The sequence below is a fragment of the Dromiciops gliroides genome, chromosome 1 (genome assembly GCF_019393635.1).
Source record: "Dromiciops gliroides isolate mDroGli1 chromosome 1, mDroGli1.pri, whole genome shotgun sequence".
Lineage (NCBI taxonomy): Eukaryota > Metazoa > Chordata > Mammalia > Microbiotheria > Microbiotheriidae > Dromiciops > Dromiciops gliroides.
This window is the reverse complement of record NC_057861.1, coordinates 6278437-6299873: the sequence shown is the minus strand read 5'-3', so window position 1 is coordinate 6299873 and position 21437 is coordinate 6278437. Positions and strand designations below refer to the sequence as shown.

The 21437-nt window shown below is 49.6% G+C and overlaps 1 protein-coding gene across 2 annotated transcripts in view; it reads right to left on the bottom strand.

The window, feature by feature from the left end:
- DGCR2 (DiGeorge syndrome critical region gene 2) overlaps window positions 1–20343 on the bottom strand; it is a 109486-nt gene extending 89143 nt beyond the window's left edge. For both annotated transcript variants that reach the window (XM_043981136.1, XM_043981140.1), the window contains exon 1: window positions 20152–20343. In XM_043981136.1, coding sequence (XP_043837071.1) covers window positions 20152–20230 — 79 coding nt within the window. In that variant the 5' untranslated portion in view covers window positions 20231–20343. The remainder of the gene's footprint in view (window positions 1–20151) is intronic.
- Window positions 20344–21437: the final 1094 nt, after the last annotated feature.

Below are 21437 nucleotides of genomic sequence, written 5' to 3'. Positions count from 1 at the left end.
AGAAAAGTAGATGTTATCTCCTCATTATCTTAATCTTCCGCATTGTGAAAGGTTCACATCCTATTTTGGACTTCCTGGGGTCCTGAGACACCCTCCAAGGTGGGGACCTTTTTCCCTAAGGGTGTGTTTTTAGGGTTTAAATGGCATAAGGTGAACCTAAGGACATATTTGGTCTTTCCACACATGTGCATAAAGACATGCTTAGATTTGCCAGAGCCAGAGGGTCTGTTTATGATATCTCTTTAAGATCTGTTTTCTAGGTGTCCTGTCATTTAGGAATATTAATGGCTATTAATAATTAATGGTCCCTAATTACCTTCCCCAGGCTTCTGTTGATAGTGTTGGTTGACAGTAACCCCCTGATTACTCAGGGGTTAGTTTCTCTGTTAACCCTTCTGGCTACCACTGATCAAAGTCTGAGGTTATCTGTTAGCCCCCTTTAGCCCCCCCCCCATCAATCTTAGCTCTGAAAGGAACTTCAGAGACCAGCTAGTCCAAGCCCCTTATTTTACAGATCAGGAAACTGAGGCCTAGAGGAAAGTTGTGATTTGTCCAAGGTAACTAACAGAGTTCACGGCAGAGCTAGGATTTGAACCCATGACCTCTGACAGCCAAGCTGGTGCTTTTTCCTTCATACCACCCGCACTGCCTCCCTCCCAAGACAGGCCAAGGCTCAATGAGACTGAATTAGGCTGGCGTACCTGTCACAGAAGCAAACATCAATTAACGAAGGTGCATCTGAGGCCTTAGAAAACAGCCCTCTCCAGGGCTGTCAGCAGGTGCCTTACCACTGGATGAGTTCACATATGCACCCCCCAAATACAAAGACCCAAAAGGCAGAGAAGGAGGAGCACTGGGCCACACAGGATTAAGGGGTGCAGAGGAGGGTTCTGGACCAGGAACCCCGTCTGACCCCCCTGCATGTTCTCAGTACAGCTATGATTCGCAGAAAGCAGTCAGCATTCTTCCTATTAGCACAGAGGAAAAGGCGGGGCTGCTGAGACAGGGAGCGGCCCAGCCAAGAGCCCAAGGCAGAGGCTCTCACCAACCTCTTCCCCAGCTGACAGCATTTTTACAGTGGGGGAGGGAAGGCCTCTACTGCTAATGCTTAGAACATTATTCCTCATCAAGGCATGTTTGAGGGTGAGAAAGGAAAAGAGATGGGCAGGAGAGGTCAGGGATCTGAAGATTCTCTTTCATTTTATTTTTCATATTCATAGCTAGAATGTATAATACACACCAAGGTTTGCAAGGCACTTTGCAAACATTATTTCATTTGATCTGAGGCTTGCCCAAAGTCACACAGTTAAGTGTCTGAGGCTGGATGTGAACTCAGACCTTCCTGACTTTAGGTCCAGGGATCCATTATTGGCCGTGGCACCTAGTGACCTCATCTCTTGTGGCCAGGGAGAGAGAGTTGTGATGAGCTCCTGCCACGACGTCAGTAAAGCCAGAGCACCTGTTTCATTCCTTTCAAGATAATTTATCCTCCCTTCCCAGGAACCTATTAGGTGAAATGTATATTCGGCACCTAACTAACAAGCAGGGCCACAAAAGGTCTTCTTCCCTTAACTGTTACCTCAGGCAGGCAGTCTTTTATCACACTGAATCAAAGAAGGGCAGGCAGCATTCACTCCCCAAATCGAAATGATCTACTCTTTGGTCCCACGTGGAACTTCAGAATGCAATAAGCCAGGCAGCTACTCAGTTTCCTATCAGCTTTTCAAGCAGTTGGAAATTCAGCCTATAGATAACTACTGCAGGCTGAGAAAGGAAACTGTTCGTTTCAGAAACCTTTCCAAAACGGTTGTTAATCGTCCCCGCCAATGTCAGTCAGTGTAACCCTCACTCAGCCCACCTGTTCAAACCGTAACTGACCCAATCAGTTGCCAAATCATCTAGGTCTCAGAATATTGCTCTCTCCCCTCTCACACAAGTCACCACTAGAGTTTGGCCCCTTGGCATCTATGGCCTGGGACCCCTGCCAACAGCTGAAAGCTGATCTCCTCACTCCAGCCCCTCAACACCCAAGTGCCCAAGTGATTCTCCTAAAGTCCAGATCCAACTGGATCAATCCCATTCTTCAGTAAACACCACCGGTTCCCTATTGTGTCCAGGGTTGGATATGATCTCTTCTTGGCATTTAAGGGTACCTACCCTTCCTAACTTTCTGGTTTTCTTACATTCCCTTCCCCCCAACACACACACACACACACACACACACACACACACACACACACACACACACCTGAGCACATGCACACTTTGGTTCGGATCCTGCAAGGTCTTCACACCATGCTGCTCAAGAGTTTGGGCTCTGTTCTGTGAGCAATGGGGAGCCACTGAAGGGTTTTTGAGCAAAGGAGTAACATGATCAGAGCTTTCCTTTAGGAAGACTTGAAGGAAAAAGACTGGTGAGGAGGCTTACTGGAGGTGGGATCCACAAGTGATACACACTGCCTGCTTTCAGACAAGATAGATAGCTTGTGCTGGCTTTTTCCTCTTCTTTTTCTTTCTTTTTGTTTAAAAAAATGCTGTCAGAAGGAGAGGCTCTCTAGGAGGAGAGGAGAAGGGATACTGAGGGAAATTCTCATGATGTAAAAAGCAAAAAGTTAAAACTTCTTTTTCAACAATTCTCCCAGCTTCTCATGTTGAACCATTTGACAGGACCAAGGACTTTGGTAGCAAAAACTTTCTTTTCTCCGTCTTTGGTGGCTGGGGCTATAGCACCTGCAGGAGTGGTGGCCAGGCTGCTGGGCAAACAAGCTAGCAACTATGAGGGTGGAAAAGAGGGAACAGACTTAGATATCTCCTTGCCTAGGCCATGAAATGTGTTGGCCAAACACACAGGAATTATATGAACATAGCTAGAAAACACTCTTTAGGGAAATAAAGATAGAACCAAATAATTGGACAAGTATTAATTGCTCATGGGAAGGCTGAGCAACTGTAATGAAAATGACAATACTAGTAAATTAATTATTCAGTGCCAAGCCAACCAAACTATCCCCAAAGCATTATTTTACAGAGCTAGAAAAAAATAGCAAAATTCATCCAGAATAACAAAAGGCAAGAATTTCAAGGGAAATTTTTTAAAGCAGGAAGGAAAAAGGGCTAACCATACCAGACCTCAAACTATGGTACAAAATAGTCATCATTAAAACAATTTGGCACTGGTCAAGAAATAAAGAGGTCCATCAGTGGAACTTATTAGGTAGGCAACATACAGAATCAAATGAACACAATAACAGTGTGTGATAAATCCCAAAACCCAATCTATTAAGGTAAGAACTCATCTTTCAAGAGAAACTGCTGGGAAAACTGGAGAGCAATCTGGCAGAAACTAGATATAGACCAACATCTTCTACCATATATCAAGATAAGCACCAAATAAACACATGACTTAGACATTAAGAATAACATAAATCAGAGGGACTCAGAACAAATATTTTTCAGATCTAGAAGAGCTCATGACCAAACAAAGGACGGAGAATCACAGAAGACAAAGTAGGAAACTATGATTGTGTGAGATTAAAAAGGGATGATTTTTACCACTAGAAGAGAAACAGATAAATGAGGAAAAAAGCTTTTGCGACAGGTTTCTTTCGTTTCAAAGACATAAGGAACTGCTTCCAATGTATAGTAATTTCCCGGCTAATAAACAGTCAAAGAATCTGAACAGGCAGTTTAGTAAAGAAGACATCCAAGCCATCAATAGCCATGGGAACAAATGCTCTATATCACCAATACTGAGAGGGATGTATATCCAAGAAACTCTGAGGTTCCACCATATAATCCTCAGATCAGTTACAACAACAGAAAAGTAAAATGACAAAAGCTGGAGGAACTTCAGAAAAACAGGCACCTTAAAGCACTTCTGGGTGGCCTGTGAATTGATCTGGCCATTCTTGAAAACAAGTTGGAGGGGCAGCTAGGTGGTGCAGTGGATAGAGCACCGGCCCTGGAGTCAGGAGGACCTGAGTTCAAATCTGGCCTCAGACACTTAACACTTACTAGCTGTGTGACCCTGGGCAAGTCACTTAACCCCAATTGCCTCATTTTTAAAAAAGAAAAGAAGGGGGCAGCTAGGTGGCGCAGTGGATAAAGCACTGGCCTTGGATTCAGGAGGACCTGAGTTCAAATCCAGTCTCAGACACTTGACACTTACTAGCTGTGTGACCTTGGGCAAGTCACTTAACCCTCATTGCCCCACAAAAAAAAAAAAGAAAAGAAAAGAAAAGAAAAGAAAACAAGTTGGCACTGTGTCCAAAAAGCTAATTAAACTGTGTATAACCTTTTGACACAGCAACCCTACTACTTGGCCTCTACCCCAAAGAGATAAAAGAAAAAGGAAAATGTCCCATATGGACAAAAAATATTAACAGCTGTACTTTTCTTTTTTTTTCTTTTTTTTTTAGTGAGGTAATTGAGGTTAAGTGACTTGCCCAGGGTCACACAGCTAGTAAGTGTTAAGTGTCTGTACAGCTGACCCTGTACTTTTCTTTTTTTAATAATAAACATTTTTATTTAAAGTTTTAAATTTCAAATTTTATCCCTCCTTCCCTCCCTCCCCTCTACCTGAGGCAGTAAGCAATCAGATATGGGCTATGCATGTGCAATTATGTAAAACATTACCATATCAGTCATTTTGTATAAGCAAATGAATAAAAGAAATAAAATGAAAAATATCTTTCAGAACTAGAAGAGCTCATGACCAAAGGATAGAGAATCACAGAAAACAAAGTAAAAATCTATGACTGTGAGATTAAAAAGGGATTTTTACCACTAGAACAGAAACAGATAAATGAGGAAAAAAGCTTTTGCAAAAAAGTTTCTTTCATTTCAAAGACATAAGGAACTGCTTCAAATGTATACTAATTCCCCAGCTGATAAACAAAGAATCTGAACAGGCAGTTTACTAAAGAAGAAAAATAGCCTGCTTCAGTCTGTGTTCAATCAGCATCAGTTCTTTCTTTGGAGGTGGAGAGCATGCTTTATCTTCAGTCTTTTGGACTGTCTCGGATCCTTGTTTTGTTGAGAATAGTTAAGTCATTCACAATCCTTCATCAAACAGCATGGCTGTCCCTGTGCACAACGTTCTCCTGGTTCTGCTCACTTCATTATACATCATTTCATACAAGTCTTTCCAGGCCTTTCTGAAATCATCCTGTTTGTCATTTCTTAGAGCACAACAATATTCCATCACCATCGTATACCACAGCTTGTTTAGCTATTTCCTAGTTGATGGACATTCCTTTGATTTCCAATTCTTAGCCACCACAAAAAAAAAAAAAAGAGCTGCTATAAATATTCTTGTACAAATAGGTCTTTTTCTCTTTTTTGGATGTCCCTCAGATGTAAACCTAGCAGTGTTATTGCTGGATCAAAAAGTATGTATAGTTCTATAGCCCTTTGGGCATAGTTCCAAATTGCTCTCCAGAATGGTTGGACCAGTTCACAACTCCACCAACAGTAGATTATTTATTTATTATTGCTTGCTTGCTTGATTGTTATTACTTTTCATACCAACCAATCTCTCTCATTCATCCAACTCACCCTGCACAGATATGACATGACACCACTCTGCTCAAAACTTTTCAAAAACTCCTTAGGAAAAGGAAGGGGGTGGGACACATTTTTTTTAATTCACAGAAGAAAAATGAAGTTCCAAAAGGAAGCAGCAGTCAGTAAACATTTATTAAGCACCTACTAGATACCAGACACTAAGTGCTAAGTACTGGGGATGTTCTTGTTCTTCTTTCATTTCCCAGGACCAATGACGTCACAGGGTGATAGCTTGACTTGTGTGTGATTTGGATTGAAGAAGGCAGAGCTACACAAAGTCATCAGGTTCTCTTCCAGAGCCATCAGAGTCCAGCGGCAGGACAAAAGCCAGGGTGACCGGCAATGGCCTGGGACACAGTGGGCGACCTTGGCATCTCCAATGCCAGACCAAGCTCTAAGCTCCACAGGTCCTGCTCCAGCCGCCTTATGGCCATTGGAATAAATCCACTCTATCCAGGGAAGTCTTGACATGTGTGGGGTAGACCCCCACTAACTTGCCCATGGGTTTGAGGCCCCTCATTTACCCTCAACCTGGTTTAGCCCGTCAGCTGAAACAGTTCACCAGGGGGTGGCTGCAGTGCATGCTACAGCTTCTTGGAGGCACAGGGGAGAGTTGGGCGGTGGGCAGACACCAAAGGCGAATGAGCAGCCCTGAAAAGGGCTCATTGGCCCTCCCCCAGAGGTGCCAGTTTATGCCTTGAGGAGCTCAGTCCAAAGAGGGAGACAACATGGAAGCAATGATGTACGAACAAGCTATAACATGATAAACTGGAGATAATTCACAGAGGGAAGGCACTAGAATTAAGAGGGGGGTGGAAAATGGGATTTTAGCTGCCGAGGCAGAGATGAGGAGGGAGGGCCTTGCAGGCACGGGGGACAGCCAGAGAGAATGCCCAGAGCCAAGAGATGGAGGGGTCTTATTCATGGAACAGCCAGGAGGCTGGCATCACTGGCATGGAGAGTTCTTGGCAGGAATGGTAGGAAGGGGCAGGTTATGAAGGGCTTTGAAGGCCAAATAGTATTTTGTATTTGATCCTGGAGGTAATAGGGAGCCACTGGGGTTTGCTGAGTAAGGGGGTGACATGGTGAGATCTGTGCTTTAGGAAAATCACTTTATTGGCTGAATTGGAGAAGGGACTGAAATGGGGAGAGACTGGAGGCAGAGGGAGCCACCAGCAGCTATTGCAACAGTCCAAACGAGAGATGATGAGGTGAGAGCAGGCGCAATGTCAGAAAAGGGAACATATTCAAGAGATGCTGCAAAAGTACAATACACAGGTCTTGGCAACAGTTTGGAAATGGGGGGTGAGAGACAGTGAGGAGTCCATGATTGGAAGCCTGAGGGACAGTAACAGAGAAAGCAGAAGGTAGGGGGCAGGGAGGTTGGGTGGAGAGGGTTTAGGGGGAAAGATAATGAGTTCTGTTTTGGACATATTAAGTTTAAAACATCTAATAGGAGAGGCAAGACCCAATGTCAGCAAAGAGGTTAGGGCTAGATTTGGCAATCAGGAGCCTAGAGATGATCCATGAATCAATGGGGGTGCTGAGATCACAGAGCAAAGTCATACAGAAGAAGAGCAGAGAGCCAAGGACAGAGCCCTGAGGGACTCTGATGCGAGGGCGTGATCTGGAGGAGGATCCAGCGAAGGAGACAGAGAAGGAGCCATCAGAGAGGGAGGAGGAGAGCCGAGAGAGAGAGAAGTGTCCCGAAGACTATAGAGAAGAGAGGATCAAGAACGAGTAAGTGATCAACAGTGTCAAAGGCTGCAGAGAGGCCAAGGAAGAGGCTGTTGTTTGGCAACTAAGAGATCAGTGGTCACTTTAGAGAGAACAGTTCTGGTGGCATGATAAGGGTGGACGCCAGATTGATTGCCAGGGGTTAAGGAGAAAGTCTATGTGATCTTTATGTTAAAAAAAAGGGGGGGGGGCAGCTAGGTGGCACAGTGGATAGAGCACCGGCCCTGGATTCAGGAGGACTTGAGCTCAAATCTGACTTCAGACATGTGACACTTACTAGCTGTGTGACCCTGGGCAAGTCATTTAACCCTCATTGCCCTGCCAAAAAACAAAAAACAAAAACAAGAGAGTCTGCCTATCATAGAAGCCTTTTTGAATAGTTTAGCCACAAAAGAGAGGAGAAATATAGGATGACAGTGAAGATGGAAGGATCCATTGACGGTTTTTTGAGGGTGGGGAAGACATGAGCATGTTTGTAGGCAGCAGGAAAGAAGCCGCTAGACCAGTAGAGATTTAAGATAAGGGAGAAAGGACAGAGCGGGCAATAATGCTGGAGAAGACAGGATAGAATGGGATCACTTGTGCACAAAGAAGGGTTTCCTTGGCAAGGAGAAGGGCCCCCTCTTCACAAGACAAGAATGAAGTGAGTGAAGTGAGTGAAGTGAGCAGAGCCAGGAGAACACTGTACACAGTAACAGCAACACTGTGCCATGATCAACAATGAATAACTTAGCTCTTGTCAGCAATACAATGATCTGAGACAATTCCAAAGGGCCCATGATGGAATATGCTCTCCGTATCCAGAAGAACTGATGGAGTCTGAATGCATATTGAAGCAGACTATTTTCACTTTGGCAGTTTTTCCCCTTTTTTTCTGTTTCTTCTCTCACAACATGACTAAGGTAGAAATACATTTTATACCACTGCACATGTATAACCTGTATCAGATTTCTTGCTGTTTGGTGAAGGGGAAGGGAGAAAAATTTGGAACTTAAAATCTTTCCCAAAAATGAATGTTAAAAATTGTCATTATGTGATTAGAAAAAATAAAGTACTATTAAATTGTTTTAAAGAGTGAAGGAGGAGATAGTGGCCGAAGGCATCTAAGAGTTAGGAGACATAGAACACAGGAAAAAAGAGAGTTCTTGGCGAATGGTCTGTTTTTTCCAGTAAAATATGAGGTTCTCTGGGTTCGCACCGGGAGGTCTGTGGAAGGATGAAAAGGGTTGGAAGAGGCACCATGAGAAGGGGTCAGGGAGGTGGTAAGAGTGGTGCAGGACTGCCATGCAGCAGTGAGGGTCCAGGCGAGGTGTGTAACAATTTTGTAGGGGGCTCTGTCAGAATGGTTGCCTGCTCCGCGGGCTATGTGTAGGAGCAAAGGTAAAGGGTGGTGGGAAGGATCCAAGGCTGAGGCCTGGCAGAGTCCAACGGTCAACAGTTAAGGGGGCCGAGGACTTGAGGATGGTGCAGAGCTGAGCTGGTTTACCAAAAGGTGAAAATGGGGAAAAGAGAAGGAAGTGGACAGTGCAGGGCCGATGGCCTTGGGAGACTGAGGGCTTGAGGGGTCCGAAGTCACACTGTGGTTAAAGAGCAGGCACAGACAAGCAGGACAGTCTTGAAAGGAACATGAAGAGTTTATCAAGCCCCTTTAAAAAGGGATCAGCCTGAACTGGAGACTCAGAGTTACACAGAGACTCTTTCTTCTGTGCTGCCGTGTAGAGAGAAATGCTCTCCTTGGACCTTTGGGGCTTTAACTCCGTAGTTCACCCCACCCAGGCCCCTGCCTCCATTTCCAGTCCTGCCTCACACTCTTCTTTTCCAGGGTCCTACACTCTGACCAGTCTGGACTACTGACCATTCCTTGTACATATCACCAAGAGAATGAATGTCCCATGTCTCTTATGCAAATGCATTCCCTTCTTTCTCTTCCCACAGACCCCAAAGTCTCCCGGCAGAAGGAATGAGGACCTTCATTCAATAGACAACAAAGGAGTCCCTACGAGGTTTGGAGCAGAGGGACAACCAGATCCACATGGATCAGGAAGCTCCATCAGAGGATGGATGGGGGGAGAGGGGCCCATCTCTGAAGATGGCTCACCCCTGCCCTTTGAAATGCCCCAGTGCCACCTTCTCTGGGAAGTTTTCACTGACTCCCCCACACCAATAATGGTCTTTCTTTCTTTCCTCTGAACACAATTAATACTTCACTTTGCACTAATCTTCTGCCAGGCTCCCTTCTGGACTTTAGCTGTTGTATAGCTGCTGCTGCTGGTGTGTGTGTGTGTGTGTGTGTGTGTGTGTGTGTGTCTGCATGTCTGTGAGTGTGTGTGTGCGAGCACACATGCAGCCCCTCTCCCCCAGTTGACTTTAAGCTCCATGCCCCCAGGGACAAGGTCTGAGTATCTTGACAGGGCCCTCCACTAGACAGCAACACAGCTCTTTGCCCCACATAGAGGCTAAATAAATGACCACGAAATTAAAATACACAAAATGGAGCTTTTCTACAAAAGGTCAAAATAGGACTTCAATATCCCTGCATTTCTAGTGACTTGGGAGAAGAGCTAAGATTAGAGCTCATGGGCTTGAGCCCCACACTGTGCCGCTCTGCAAACGTGTGTGCCTGGAATCTTGCTTTCGAGGTATATCATTGCTATTTTAGAAAGGGATGGGACTCACACTTAAGCACAGTCATCCAGAGCTGTCTAATAAATTGCCAAACACAACACCTAGAATATTTCCATCAACATTGTACCCTGGAGAATTTACAAAATGAACAAAATGCTGTGTGCCAACTTCTGCTACCCTGGGATTCTGGAATATGGCTCAGGGGAGCCCCAAGACTCCTTCACGAGATTAGAATCTTGGCTAACCACCGCCAAGACAAGGTTGTGAGATCTTGCCCACAAGTGCATGCCAGTCTTTGCCAGCACCAAGCACCAGAAGAGGCTGATCCATGCTCAAGGAATCAGAGAACCTTAGAACCAGCAGCAACATGAGAAAGTATACACAAATTGGGCACATGCTCGGGGAAGCCACTAGCAGGGAACACACAGGCCTCTTCAATGAGGGAGCATAGCTTTACCATGCTGTGATCAACCAAGAGATACAGAGACTAGCGATCCCATCTGGTTGATTTTTTTTTTTTTAAGTATTTTATTGGCTGGAATTCCCTTGCAGATCTTTTATAGCCAAGTGCCTCACAAGATGCTCTGGAAGATGGAAAGCAGCCCATTCCGTGGCCCTCTGATAATCAAACATCGGCCACAGTGACGGAGGGGAGCCAGCACAAAGCCCACATCCAGGAGGGATCTTCTGGGTGGGGGAAAGTCTCCAGGAGGGTGACACTGTGCTGAAAGCATCAAGCCCCAAGACCCTACAGAACCTCAGAGAAAAGGTCAGACTCCAACAAGTCTGGGCAGTCCGCTCCCTGGCCTGACCGAGGGATGAAGAATGTCCAGCACCCAGGTTTCAAAGGGCATTGGAATGCAAGTCCTAGAGAGCTTGCCTGAGAGTGTCCACAACTGGGACAGACGGGGCCAAAGCACAGCGCACTGGGCCTGCATGCCCTTTTCCTGACCCAAGCATCGAAGGCAAGCAAAGGCCTATCTTTTCCACACTTAGACATTACTGGTACGTTCTTGGAAATCGGTCCTTACTGGTTTCTCGTTTTTTCTCCCCACCCCAGAGTTTCCAATGGCTCTCCTCCTATCAGCATCTAGGAATGCTGGACTTGGAGTTAAAACTAGCGTCTGAAACAAAACTGTGTTTCCTTGGGCAAAACACTTCTCTGAACCTGCTTTCTCATTTATAAAATGGGGATAAATAGTACGTGCAGAACCCACATCACAGGACTGTTGTGGGAAAGCACTCTGAGAGTCCAAAAGTGCCACCCCAATGTTGGCTATCACTTCAAAGAGGCCCAAGGACCTGGGTCTCCTCCTGGGGACTCCTCAGACACCAGAAGCACCTAGGCCCGGTGCGCATAGCACGTGATATTTCACAGCGGCCTACGAGGGTCCCAGAGCTCTCTGCTCTCTGGGGAAAAGCTCTGACTTTGGTGCCACAGGCAAGGTGGGGCTCCAGAGCCCAATGCTGACTCCTGCCTGCTCTGCGTGTCAGCCTGGCCCTTATAACAGAACACATATGCCCGATGGGCAGGGCTGAGCAGAGAGCACTAGGAAAAAGAACCACCTGAGATTTCACTTGGGAATGTGTCTTTATTGACCAGTGTGTTCACATATAAATCATGGAGTCTCTATAAAAAAAAAGGCATATGGCCACCCACCAGCAGAGCCCGGGTGTGTTCCCAGAAGTGGGCATTTCCTGCACTGCTGGCTCTGTCCTTCCCGGCCTCCTCCCTCTCCAGGTGCCCGCCCACCCACCCAGCCTGCTGAGGGCACTCCTGAGAGCACAAAAGTTACAGGAATGGACGGATGTGCCAGGCTTTTCTCCCAACTGGGTCACAGGTGGTTTTGCCTAAGCTCCTTCTGACCAAGAAGTGAAGAAGTTTCCGTCCTACCAGTGAGGGACAAAGAGGAGAGAAAGGCTCTGTCCCTGGAGCATGATACATGAGATTAGGAGCACAGATTTGGGGAATAAATGGAATGTATCTCACAAGAGTATTTTCATTAGCCTGGAAAATGAAAACAAAGTCAGAAGACTATCTAACATCATAAGAGTCACTGAGTTCTCTAAGGGAGCACTCTGGCTTTACAAGCCCAGGGAAGGGTTGAGAATTAGCCGGTCCTCTCCACTGCTCCCAGCAAGACCTGGACGCTCACTGCCTCTGACCAATTCAACAGGATGATCCTAGAGAGGGGCAATGGCAAGCTTGGCACGAGGTAGATGTGAACAGGAGGCAACTCCAAAGGACACGGGCAAAGCACGTTAAGGCATCAGAGAATTTTATGACTGTAGACAAGATGGACTAGTCACCTGGCAAGAGCCAGAGGTGGTAGACAGCCAGAGCCTTCTTCCATTAATGGCCTCCAGCACGTTGGCTGGATTCCCTGTGACAAACTTTCTGGAGGATCTGAACAAGAGTGACATTGGACAGGCAAGCCTGGACTGGTCATGACCTAAATCATGGCAGGGTCCTCCCGGATCAATGAGATCACCCATCCATTTGCCCATGAAATGATGCAAAGGGCAGTGGCCTCAGAAGCAGGAGGTCCCAAGACCTCCTTCCAACACGCCCCCTCCCGGGACCCGTGGACAAAGCACTTTCCTTGAAGGACCTTCGGCTTCCTCGTCTCTAAGATAAGGGGGATTCTTGCAGGGCCTGCTCCCAGGGTTGTCAGAAGGAAAGCATGTTGTAAACTGAAAAGAAAGGAGCTGTTATTTGTGAAAGAGCAGGATGGGCAAAGCTCCCCAAGGCAGGAGATCATTTAATGCTGGGACACTCACAGCGTAGTTTTGTCTCCTTGGCCGGAGTAAAACCTAACAAACCCAAGGACTGGCCCGGTGAGTTGTCATTTCTTTTTAAATTGTTACTGTAGATGTGAGAAGGGCCAGGCCAGGCCCACCCTCAGACATCTCTTCATCTCCCACCTGGCTGCGCTCACTTCGGGCCTCTCCAGGTGCCTTCTTCCTCATCCCCGCCTTTGCAGACTGCTCTTATGGCATCACCTGCAGCAGACAGGAAGCTTCTGGAGGGCAGGGCTGTGCTTCTGCCTCTCTGTATCCCCAGTGCTCAGCACAGGGCCTGGCACACAGTAGGCACTTCATAAATGTTTAGTGACTGATGACCAGATGATAAAATAAAAGACTCTAAAAACTTGCCCACAGGGGATTGGCCCTAACTCTGGACCGATGCCTTCTCTTTTCTCCTGCTGAATCGCTTCAGCATTGGGGGACATATTCTCCCTATCACAGTGAGAAGCACAAGACCTGTCCATGACGGTGGGTCTTATTTTACAGGAGTCTCAGGCAAAAATGACAGGAGCGGGCAGCTAGGTGGCACAGTGGATAAAGCACTGGCCTTGGATTCAGGAGGACCTGAGTTCAAATCCAGCCTCAGACACTTGATACTCAACTAGCTGTGTGACCCTGGGCAAGTCACTTAACCCCCATTTCCCTGCAAAAAAAAAAAAAGAAAGAAAGAAATGACAGGAGCATCCCAACTCAGACCGCACAGGACAGAGATGCAGGCTCACTGAGAGACCAGGCCTGACGTCAAGAACTGTGTGATGAGACAGGAGAAGGAGCAATCCCTGTCCAGCCTCAGCTTCACACGCAAACCCCTCCTAGTCACTGAGCTAGGACCTGTCCCTACCCCAGCCCACTGTCTCTAAGCCATCGGATCCCATCCTCCACCCACATCTCGCCACACCCCAAAAAGAGCCCATGTGCCAGACCTGGGAGGAGGCACTTAGGTGCCATCAACAAGGTCAGAAGACAGAGTCCTCCCCTCCCCACCCCACCCCCACTTGTGCCTTTACTAGAATAAATGTCAACTTGGCTTCTTACACAATGCCTCCATAGCATTTTCAAAACCCAACATGGTCCTCTGTATACCTTCAAGTGTCATAGAGATGCGTATAATTACTGTCAACTCTTAAAGGAAGCAGACTTCTCTGACAGTAAAAGGGTGTTTTAGCACTTCCATCCCTTCTTTGCAGGGGAGAGGAAGGACAATTGGTATGGAACCCTGCATGCCCTATCCCTTTGGGCCGGGGGACAATGGAACCAGAATACCCTATACTACTCAGCTGGGGGCTGGCTGCTGCCATCTGCTCATCTTCCCAGCTCGGATCCTCGCCCACCCAATGGGTGCCTGAGCTTGCTTGCTCCAGCAAAGCCTGAGAAGGATAAGCCAAGACCTACCTAAATCGCTGCTCTGGGAACACTGGGGAAATGTGGTTGAACAGAGCCTCTTTCTTTTCATCCAAATATCTACTTAAAAAGTGAAATTGTCAGGGCAGCTAGATGGTGCAGTGGATAAAGCACCAGCCCCAGATTCAGAAGGACCTGAGTTCAAATCCGGCCTCAGACACTTAACACTTACTAGCTGTGTGACCCTGAGCAAGTCACTTAACCCTCATTGCCCTACAAAAAAAAAAAAAAGTGAAATTGTCCTCTCCTTAGAAGCACCTAAATTTGTACTGCTGCCTTTCCTCTCTGCTGGTGGGTTTTACAGTGCTCCATCGCACTGGAGGGCTCCCAAGCACCCTGGGAGGGAAAGTGCCTGCGAGCAAAATTACCCAGGGCTCAGGGCTAGCACCAGCTCACTCGCTAAACTCCAAGGCCAGTAGGGGGGGGCGGCATGGCAGGCACCCCACACCCCAGGAGATGCTGGGCAAATCACTTAGCCTCTCTGGGCCCTGGCTTCTTCAGCGTTAAAATAACGAGCCCAGTCTTAGATGACCGCGCTAAACATGGAAAGGCAACTGGCACTTTATAGACGGGGCTAAAACAGTAAAATGAATTGTTTTAAGAGACCAAAGGGCAAAGGGAGAAAGATGAAGGCTCCTCCCTGGGGCAGCTGACCTCATTTAAAGAGAAACCGACATCCTGGACACAGGTGTGTGAAAGCGCACGTAACACCCGCTGGTGACAACAGGCCCCGCCTGACGAAGGGCTGAGCAGCACCATCGCCCGATGTGAGCGGCCTGGGTGAAAAGGCCGCCTTGTGGCGCTGCCTCCAATAAGCCATCTCAGCATCATATGCAAAAGGACACTTGGGTCACTGAAGGCAAGTCTTATAGTCAACACCTACTGACGCCTTAAGGTTTTCATCTAACCCTAACCCCGAGGGATCGTAATTGTAAAGCACATAGCACCAGGCCTGCCACCATAGAAATGCCAGCCATTATTAGGGATTCTTACCTTACAGATGAGGCCACTGAGGGATGGAGGGACGGTGACTTGCCCAGGGGAGGCACTAAGTTAGGGCCAGAGCAGGATTCCCACACGGGCCCAGGCCTTTCTGCAAAGGTCCCAGCCCTCTTATCAACTCCACTGTGGCTTATACTCCTCCTCAAAGGAAAACAAATTCCAGAGGAAAGAAAAACTTCTCCAATCGCTCTCCAGATCCTGCCTTCCCTTCAAGACCCATACGGTGTGATGATCCACTGTGATACTCAGCTCTTCTCAGCAATACAATGGTCCAAGACAATGCCAAAGGGTGCGTGATGGAAAGTGCTCTCCACGTCCAGAGAGAGAACTGTGGGGTCTGAATGCAGACTGAAGCAGACTATTTTCACTTTTGTTGTTGCTTTTTTTGTTATTGTTCTTGTTTATTCTTTCTTGCATTTTGTCCCTGTTGTTCTGATTATTCTCTCACAACATGACTAATGTGAAAGTCTGTCTAACACGATGGTAATGTATAACCTATATCAAACTGCTAGCTGGCCTCGGAACGGGAAGGGAAGGGAAGAAGGGAGAGAAATTGGGAACTCAAAAAAATACCTTTACATGTAATTGGAGAAAAAATTTAAAATAAAACCATTTTAAAAAAAAAGACACTTCATGGCCCATCACCTCCGAGTCTTTCCTAGGAAACCCAACCCACCACAATCCTAGCATTCAACTCAATTTACACATGCTTTACGCCCTGTGCTCAAGGTACTGGGCTTGGCACAAGGGACGCAATCCAGACAGGCTGAGTGGGAAACAGTGCGTCTGCCATCAGACTCAGCTGCCACGTCAGTCTGTCCTGCGCCTTGCTTTTTTTTTCTAGGCTCCCTAAAACACTGAGCTAGCTGGAGAAGGGAGATGTAAGGAGGGGAAGGGATACACCAGAAAATTCAAGTGGTGCAAAAAACACATCTATTCATAATTGAATCAAAATCAATCATTTGAAAAGTAATCCAGTCCATGCCCTCAAGGAAATTCCATTCCAGTGACTGTGGGTGTGCCCAATGCCGAGGCGAATGGCAGTATTTCGGGGTGACAGCATAGCACAGAGTCAAGTCTAATTGGAACGCGGGTACACAAAGGGGCCAACATGAGTGCTGCCAACCAGGCGGCCCCCGAGCCATAAGCTCAGCAGAGATGCAGACAGCCAATGTTTGAGAGGCGCGCTCATGAACTGGCTGGCGGAGCCAGTTTGGAATGATACCGGAAAAGTCTCTTTGGCGGTCAGAGTCAGAAGGAAAGGCCTCAAATACATAGAGTTAGATAGAGCGGCCTTCTCTGAGTGACTACAAAGGAAGGAATGGCTTGGCTTGCTTGGTTCTTGTCCTTCGTCATCAAAGATGACCAAAATGACACCAGGGTCGTGACCCTGAACCACTGAGTAGAGAATGTTTAGACAAAGTGTGGTTCAGGAATAGGATTCCTACAGCATTAGAGGTAACAAATGGGAGGACAGCTAGATGGTGCAGTGCGTAGAGCACCGGCCCTGGAGTCAGGAGGACCTGAGTTCAAATCCAGCCTCAGACACTTGACACTAGCTGTGTGACCCTGGGCAAGTCACTTAACCCTCATTGCGCCACACAAAAACAAACAAACAACAACAACAAAGAAATAGCAAATGGGAAGAATCCAGGGAAACATGGGGAGGAGGAGGAAATGAGGGACCACAATAACTCAAAGGAAAACAACCCTGAAGACATCAACATTCTGATTACTGCAATGACCAATGATGACTTCAATGGACCGACAGGGAGGCATATATCTTACCTCTGGGTGGGGAAGTGGGAGACTACAGGTGAGGAATGGAGCAGCCCTCCTCAGGCAGGGCCAACGTGTTGCTCAGCTCTACTTCTCTATTGTGAGGGGCTGTTCACAGTCACTGGAAGTGACGGCCATGTTTTGCTTTGTTTTGTTTTGAAGAGCCTCAACAGACCATTTTTTTTACTATTTTAAAATTTTTTAACGAATCTAAAGAACTTTCCCTGGGAATCACCGAACAGTTTGAAACATAGAAGTGTGCCTAGCTCTGTACAGAGGGCAGATGGGAGCAGGGAGAGGGGGCCTAATGGAAGACTACTGGCAGCACCCATACAGGTAATGACAAGGGAGCAGAGCAGCAGGAAGAGGAAGCAGGGGTCACCTGGGCTTTCTGGGCTCCAGTTCCACGTCTCCTGACTGAGGCAGCTTTAGTGAAAGGCCTTGTGAGAGCCCCGCCACTTCAAGAAACTTGTCCCAGAAAAAGACAAATGCCCTCATCCTTGGGACACCTTCATTCGCTAGTAAGCTGTGAAAATCATCGAGAACTCACTGTACGGAGGCAGATGTCATGGCCGCTCGTACAGAAACTGCCAAATTCGGATACAACCTTTTCCGTGAACTGTAAAGTTTTGGTCATGTAGGCCAAGGCACAAGGCCCACTAATTCATCCAGATGAAGCTTCCCCACTTGAACAGTGCCCAGCCCCCAGAGTCCCACAGGCACGAACCATGTGCTCTAGGGAGCTGTGGTGAAATCTGGGCTGTGACTAATGTCAGAACCCAAGGAGTAAAGCCCTACAAAAGCAGAAGCATGGCCCCTGGCATGCCGCCGGCCTTGCTCCTGGAAGGACCTCAGTGGCAGGCAGGAGCCCAAAGCTTGAAGACTGGTACACAGAGCAGAAATGAGAGACAAAAGCCATCTCTCAGACAGCACATCCTGAAAGCAATGCTCATTTACGAAAATGAAGAGAGTCTATTCCAGAAATCAAACCAGCCCATCCTGAAGTCAGCAGCCCAGGTCACCAAAGAGTCACCCGAGCACCTACTTACATCGAGCCACTTGGAGAGGCACAGCAGGGGTACAACCCAGTCCCTGCCCTCAAAGAGCTTCCAGTCAATTGGGAGTGAAAGGACAAATGCCTGGATGACTCTAATCCAAGGCAAAAACAGTCTATGAAGTGCTAGGAGAGAAATGCAAAGTGTTACTGGGCATACAGAGGTGCCTAATAAATGCACACCGATAGATTAAATCGCATTTTCCCAAAGACAAAGGAAGGAGTCTCCCTTATGCCATGTATCCATTGCCACACAGTCCAAAGTTTGCTGAGATCTCACAAACAATCGGCAGACACCCAAGAACGCTCACTTGTGGAGCAGGGATTTCAGCTTGCTGTCTCTGAATTCCCCTCCCCCCCCAGGTACTCCACTGAAGAGACACCTCCCAATTGGACGCCAACACCTCCCTTTTCCGATTCTCTAACCCCAGCTTCTTCAGAAGACCTTGTGCAAATGCTGTTTCCCCCAGCCCCTGGTCCCCCACCCCAGGTCCCAGCCCCTAGTTCCCAGCCCCTGGTTCCTGTCCTCCTCCTCCCAGCAGAAGGGATCCCTTGGAGAAATGGAAGGCTAGAAGGGCCCTCCCTTACTTGGCCATCACTTCGCCCCACCCCCACCCCCACACTGCTCTCACAGCCCTACTCATCTGGGTACAAGCCTCCCTCCATCCCATGGCAGACAAGTGCCAATCCCGGCTTCTCAGCTGTGCCAACAGAGGGCACACTCAGGAAGGTTGTTCTTCAGGTAGGCCCCGAGAGAAGACACACACATCTATGCACCGTCCAAATGTGGAGCCTCACTTTGGAGCGGCTCGCCCCTATACTGGCCCGAGAGGGATGAATGAGTCAAAGAGAGGCTCCCTGCCCCCAATGACAGAATCACACACCCTCAGGGACAGAAGGAAAGCCTTGGTGGGTGGTCTCCCAGGCACAGGCAAACAGTAGGTGCTCTGGAATGGGGGGAGGGGGGGAACAAGCACAAGGAACTCAGCTTCACTGAAGGGAAAAGTCCAAGTGTCCCAAGGGGAAGCCCTGACACACCGACAACGGGGGTCCCTCCCAAGCACTGGCATGGGGATTTGGAGCCCGGCCCCTCTGCCCGGGAGGGGACATGCAGAAGTCCCTGTTGTATCCAGGACCCAGGAACAGGGAACATTCAGAGTGAGCAAAGCAGCCCTTCTCCTGCTGGATGACTCTCACTGACTGTTGCCCATCCCCTCAGGGGTCAATCTAGGAGTCAGTCAGCAAGCGTTCAGGAAGAACCCCGTCCCATGCCAGGCACTGCATTAAGAGAACCCTCAGAAAGCTGGCTTGGCTGTTGGGCATGCTGTTGCCAAGGGGGCTTCCACTGCGTTCCTTCTGAGAACATAAAATCAGAGGGTAAAGCACGAAGCGCCTCCGGCAACCAAAAGGAAATGGCGGCAGAAGAAATGGCCGAGTGGTCAGCAGGCTTGGGAGCTGGTCTCCCGTGACCCCCCATCCTGGGCCAGAGGAAGGGGAAACCAAATCAGGGCTGGGTCCCTGGGAAAAGACCGAGGGCAATGAGTGAGGGGCACTTAGAACCATGGGCAACTTTGGGGCAGGGGAAGCACCCATGAGGGCTGGAAGTCAGGTCATCCCACATTTATTAAGTGCCTCCTGTGTACCGGGCCTGGGCGGAGGCCAAAGAAAGGAAACAAAACATGGAGGGGGGGAACCAGGGGCTCCAGGGGGCAGGGGCTGGGCGTGGCCTTTCTTTGCATTCCCCACTGCTTGGCACAGTGCCCGGCACACAGCAGGCGTTTAATCAATGTTTACCGACTCTGCAAAATGCCGGGAAAAACAAATCAGCCCAATGTAGGAACCTGTTTCTACTCGCTTTGGGGTCACGGTTTACTCTGGGTCACACTCAGTGTAGGCGCAGGGGCCTCCAGGGCACCCTCAAGGGGGACAGCTCCAGGCCCAGGCCCCGCCCCCCAGGCTCAGACCACACCTCTCGAGCTCAGGTTCCCTTCCTTCAGGCTCAGGCCCCGCCCCCTGTGGGCCAGGTTCCCTTCCTTCACGCTCAAGCCCCGCCCCCAGACTCAGGCCCCGCCCCCAGACTCAGGTTCCCCTCCTTCACGCTCAGGCCCCGCCCCTCGGCCCCAGGCCCCCCGGCCCTGGCCGGGGCCCGTGGGGCCCTCGGTCTCGTCCTCAGTCCTCACCTGGGCGCAGCGGCTCGGTGCCGGTGAGCACCAGCAGGAAGAGGAGCACGAAGGCGCCGCTGTCCGCCTGGGGCACCATTTATCCTCCGTTCATCCTCCGCGGGCGGCGCGGGCCCCCGCCGGACCCCGGAGCGCTCCGCTCTACACGGGCTGTGCCGCGGTCCGGGGAGGGGCTGCGGGGCGGTGCGGGGCGGTGGGTGGGGGTCGGCCGCTCCCGCTCCCGCGCCTCCGGGACCTGGGCCCGCGCTCCCTCGCTCAGAGGCCGCACGCCTAGTGATCAGGCTCGAGCTCAGGTTCGGGCTCGGGCTCGGGCGCCGCACAAGATGGCGGCCATCCCGCTCCGCTCACAACAAGCCGCCTCCCGGCCCCGCCTCCGCCCCGAGCCAATCGGCACGCGCGGCGCCGGCCGGGGGCGGGGCCCCAGGTGCTCATCTGCATCCAGGGGAAAGGCATTTTGGCCGGGCTGGGGAGGCTAAGGGGAGCTCGGTCGGGCCGCGGGCACCATGGGCGGCCCGCTAGGAGGGGCAGCGGCCGCCGAGGCGCAGCAGAACCCAACTGTCTGGTGAGAGTCGCAGCGGCCCCCCGAGCGCGGCCGCTGAGGAAGAGAAGGGAAAGCAGAAGCGGGAGGCTCCCCCCTTCCATTCAGAGTGGTACGACCCTGCCTGGAACAGAGACGGATTGGGCGGGGGAGCGGAGCCCGGGGTGGGCGGGACCGAGGCGGGTGGGCGGGACCGAGGCGGGTGGGCGGGGCCTCGGGAGCCGAGATTGAAGCTGTCAGCCTGTACAGAGGGATGTTCAGCGGGTGAGATGCCCCCCGCAGCGCCCCAAGCCCTAGGCCAGCCCAGCGCCTCCCGTGGGAGACGCCATGGGCCTGGCGTCTGATGGGGGGGCAGGGGCTCCGCTACATCACATCCCCACACGGAGCTTCCTTTTCCTCATCTGTGAAATGGGGACATTATTGGACCCTGGGGGCTTCGGGGGACACCCGGTCATTTCCCCGGGGAACTAAGGGAAGCCCAGAGAGGCCAAGGAATCTAAGCCTTCAGGGGAGATCTCAGCCCAGGGCGTCCCACCGACGGCCAGATTCCTATCTGGATGGATGAACGGTCGGATGCATGGACAGATGGACGGACGGATGGACGGATGGGCAGATGGGTGGATGTACGGGTGGATAGACGGATGAATGGACGGGTGGATGGGTGGATGCATGGAAGGATGGATGGGTGGATTGGGTAAGTGGGTAGATGGATGGATGGGTGGGTGGGTGGGTGGACAGATCAATGAAT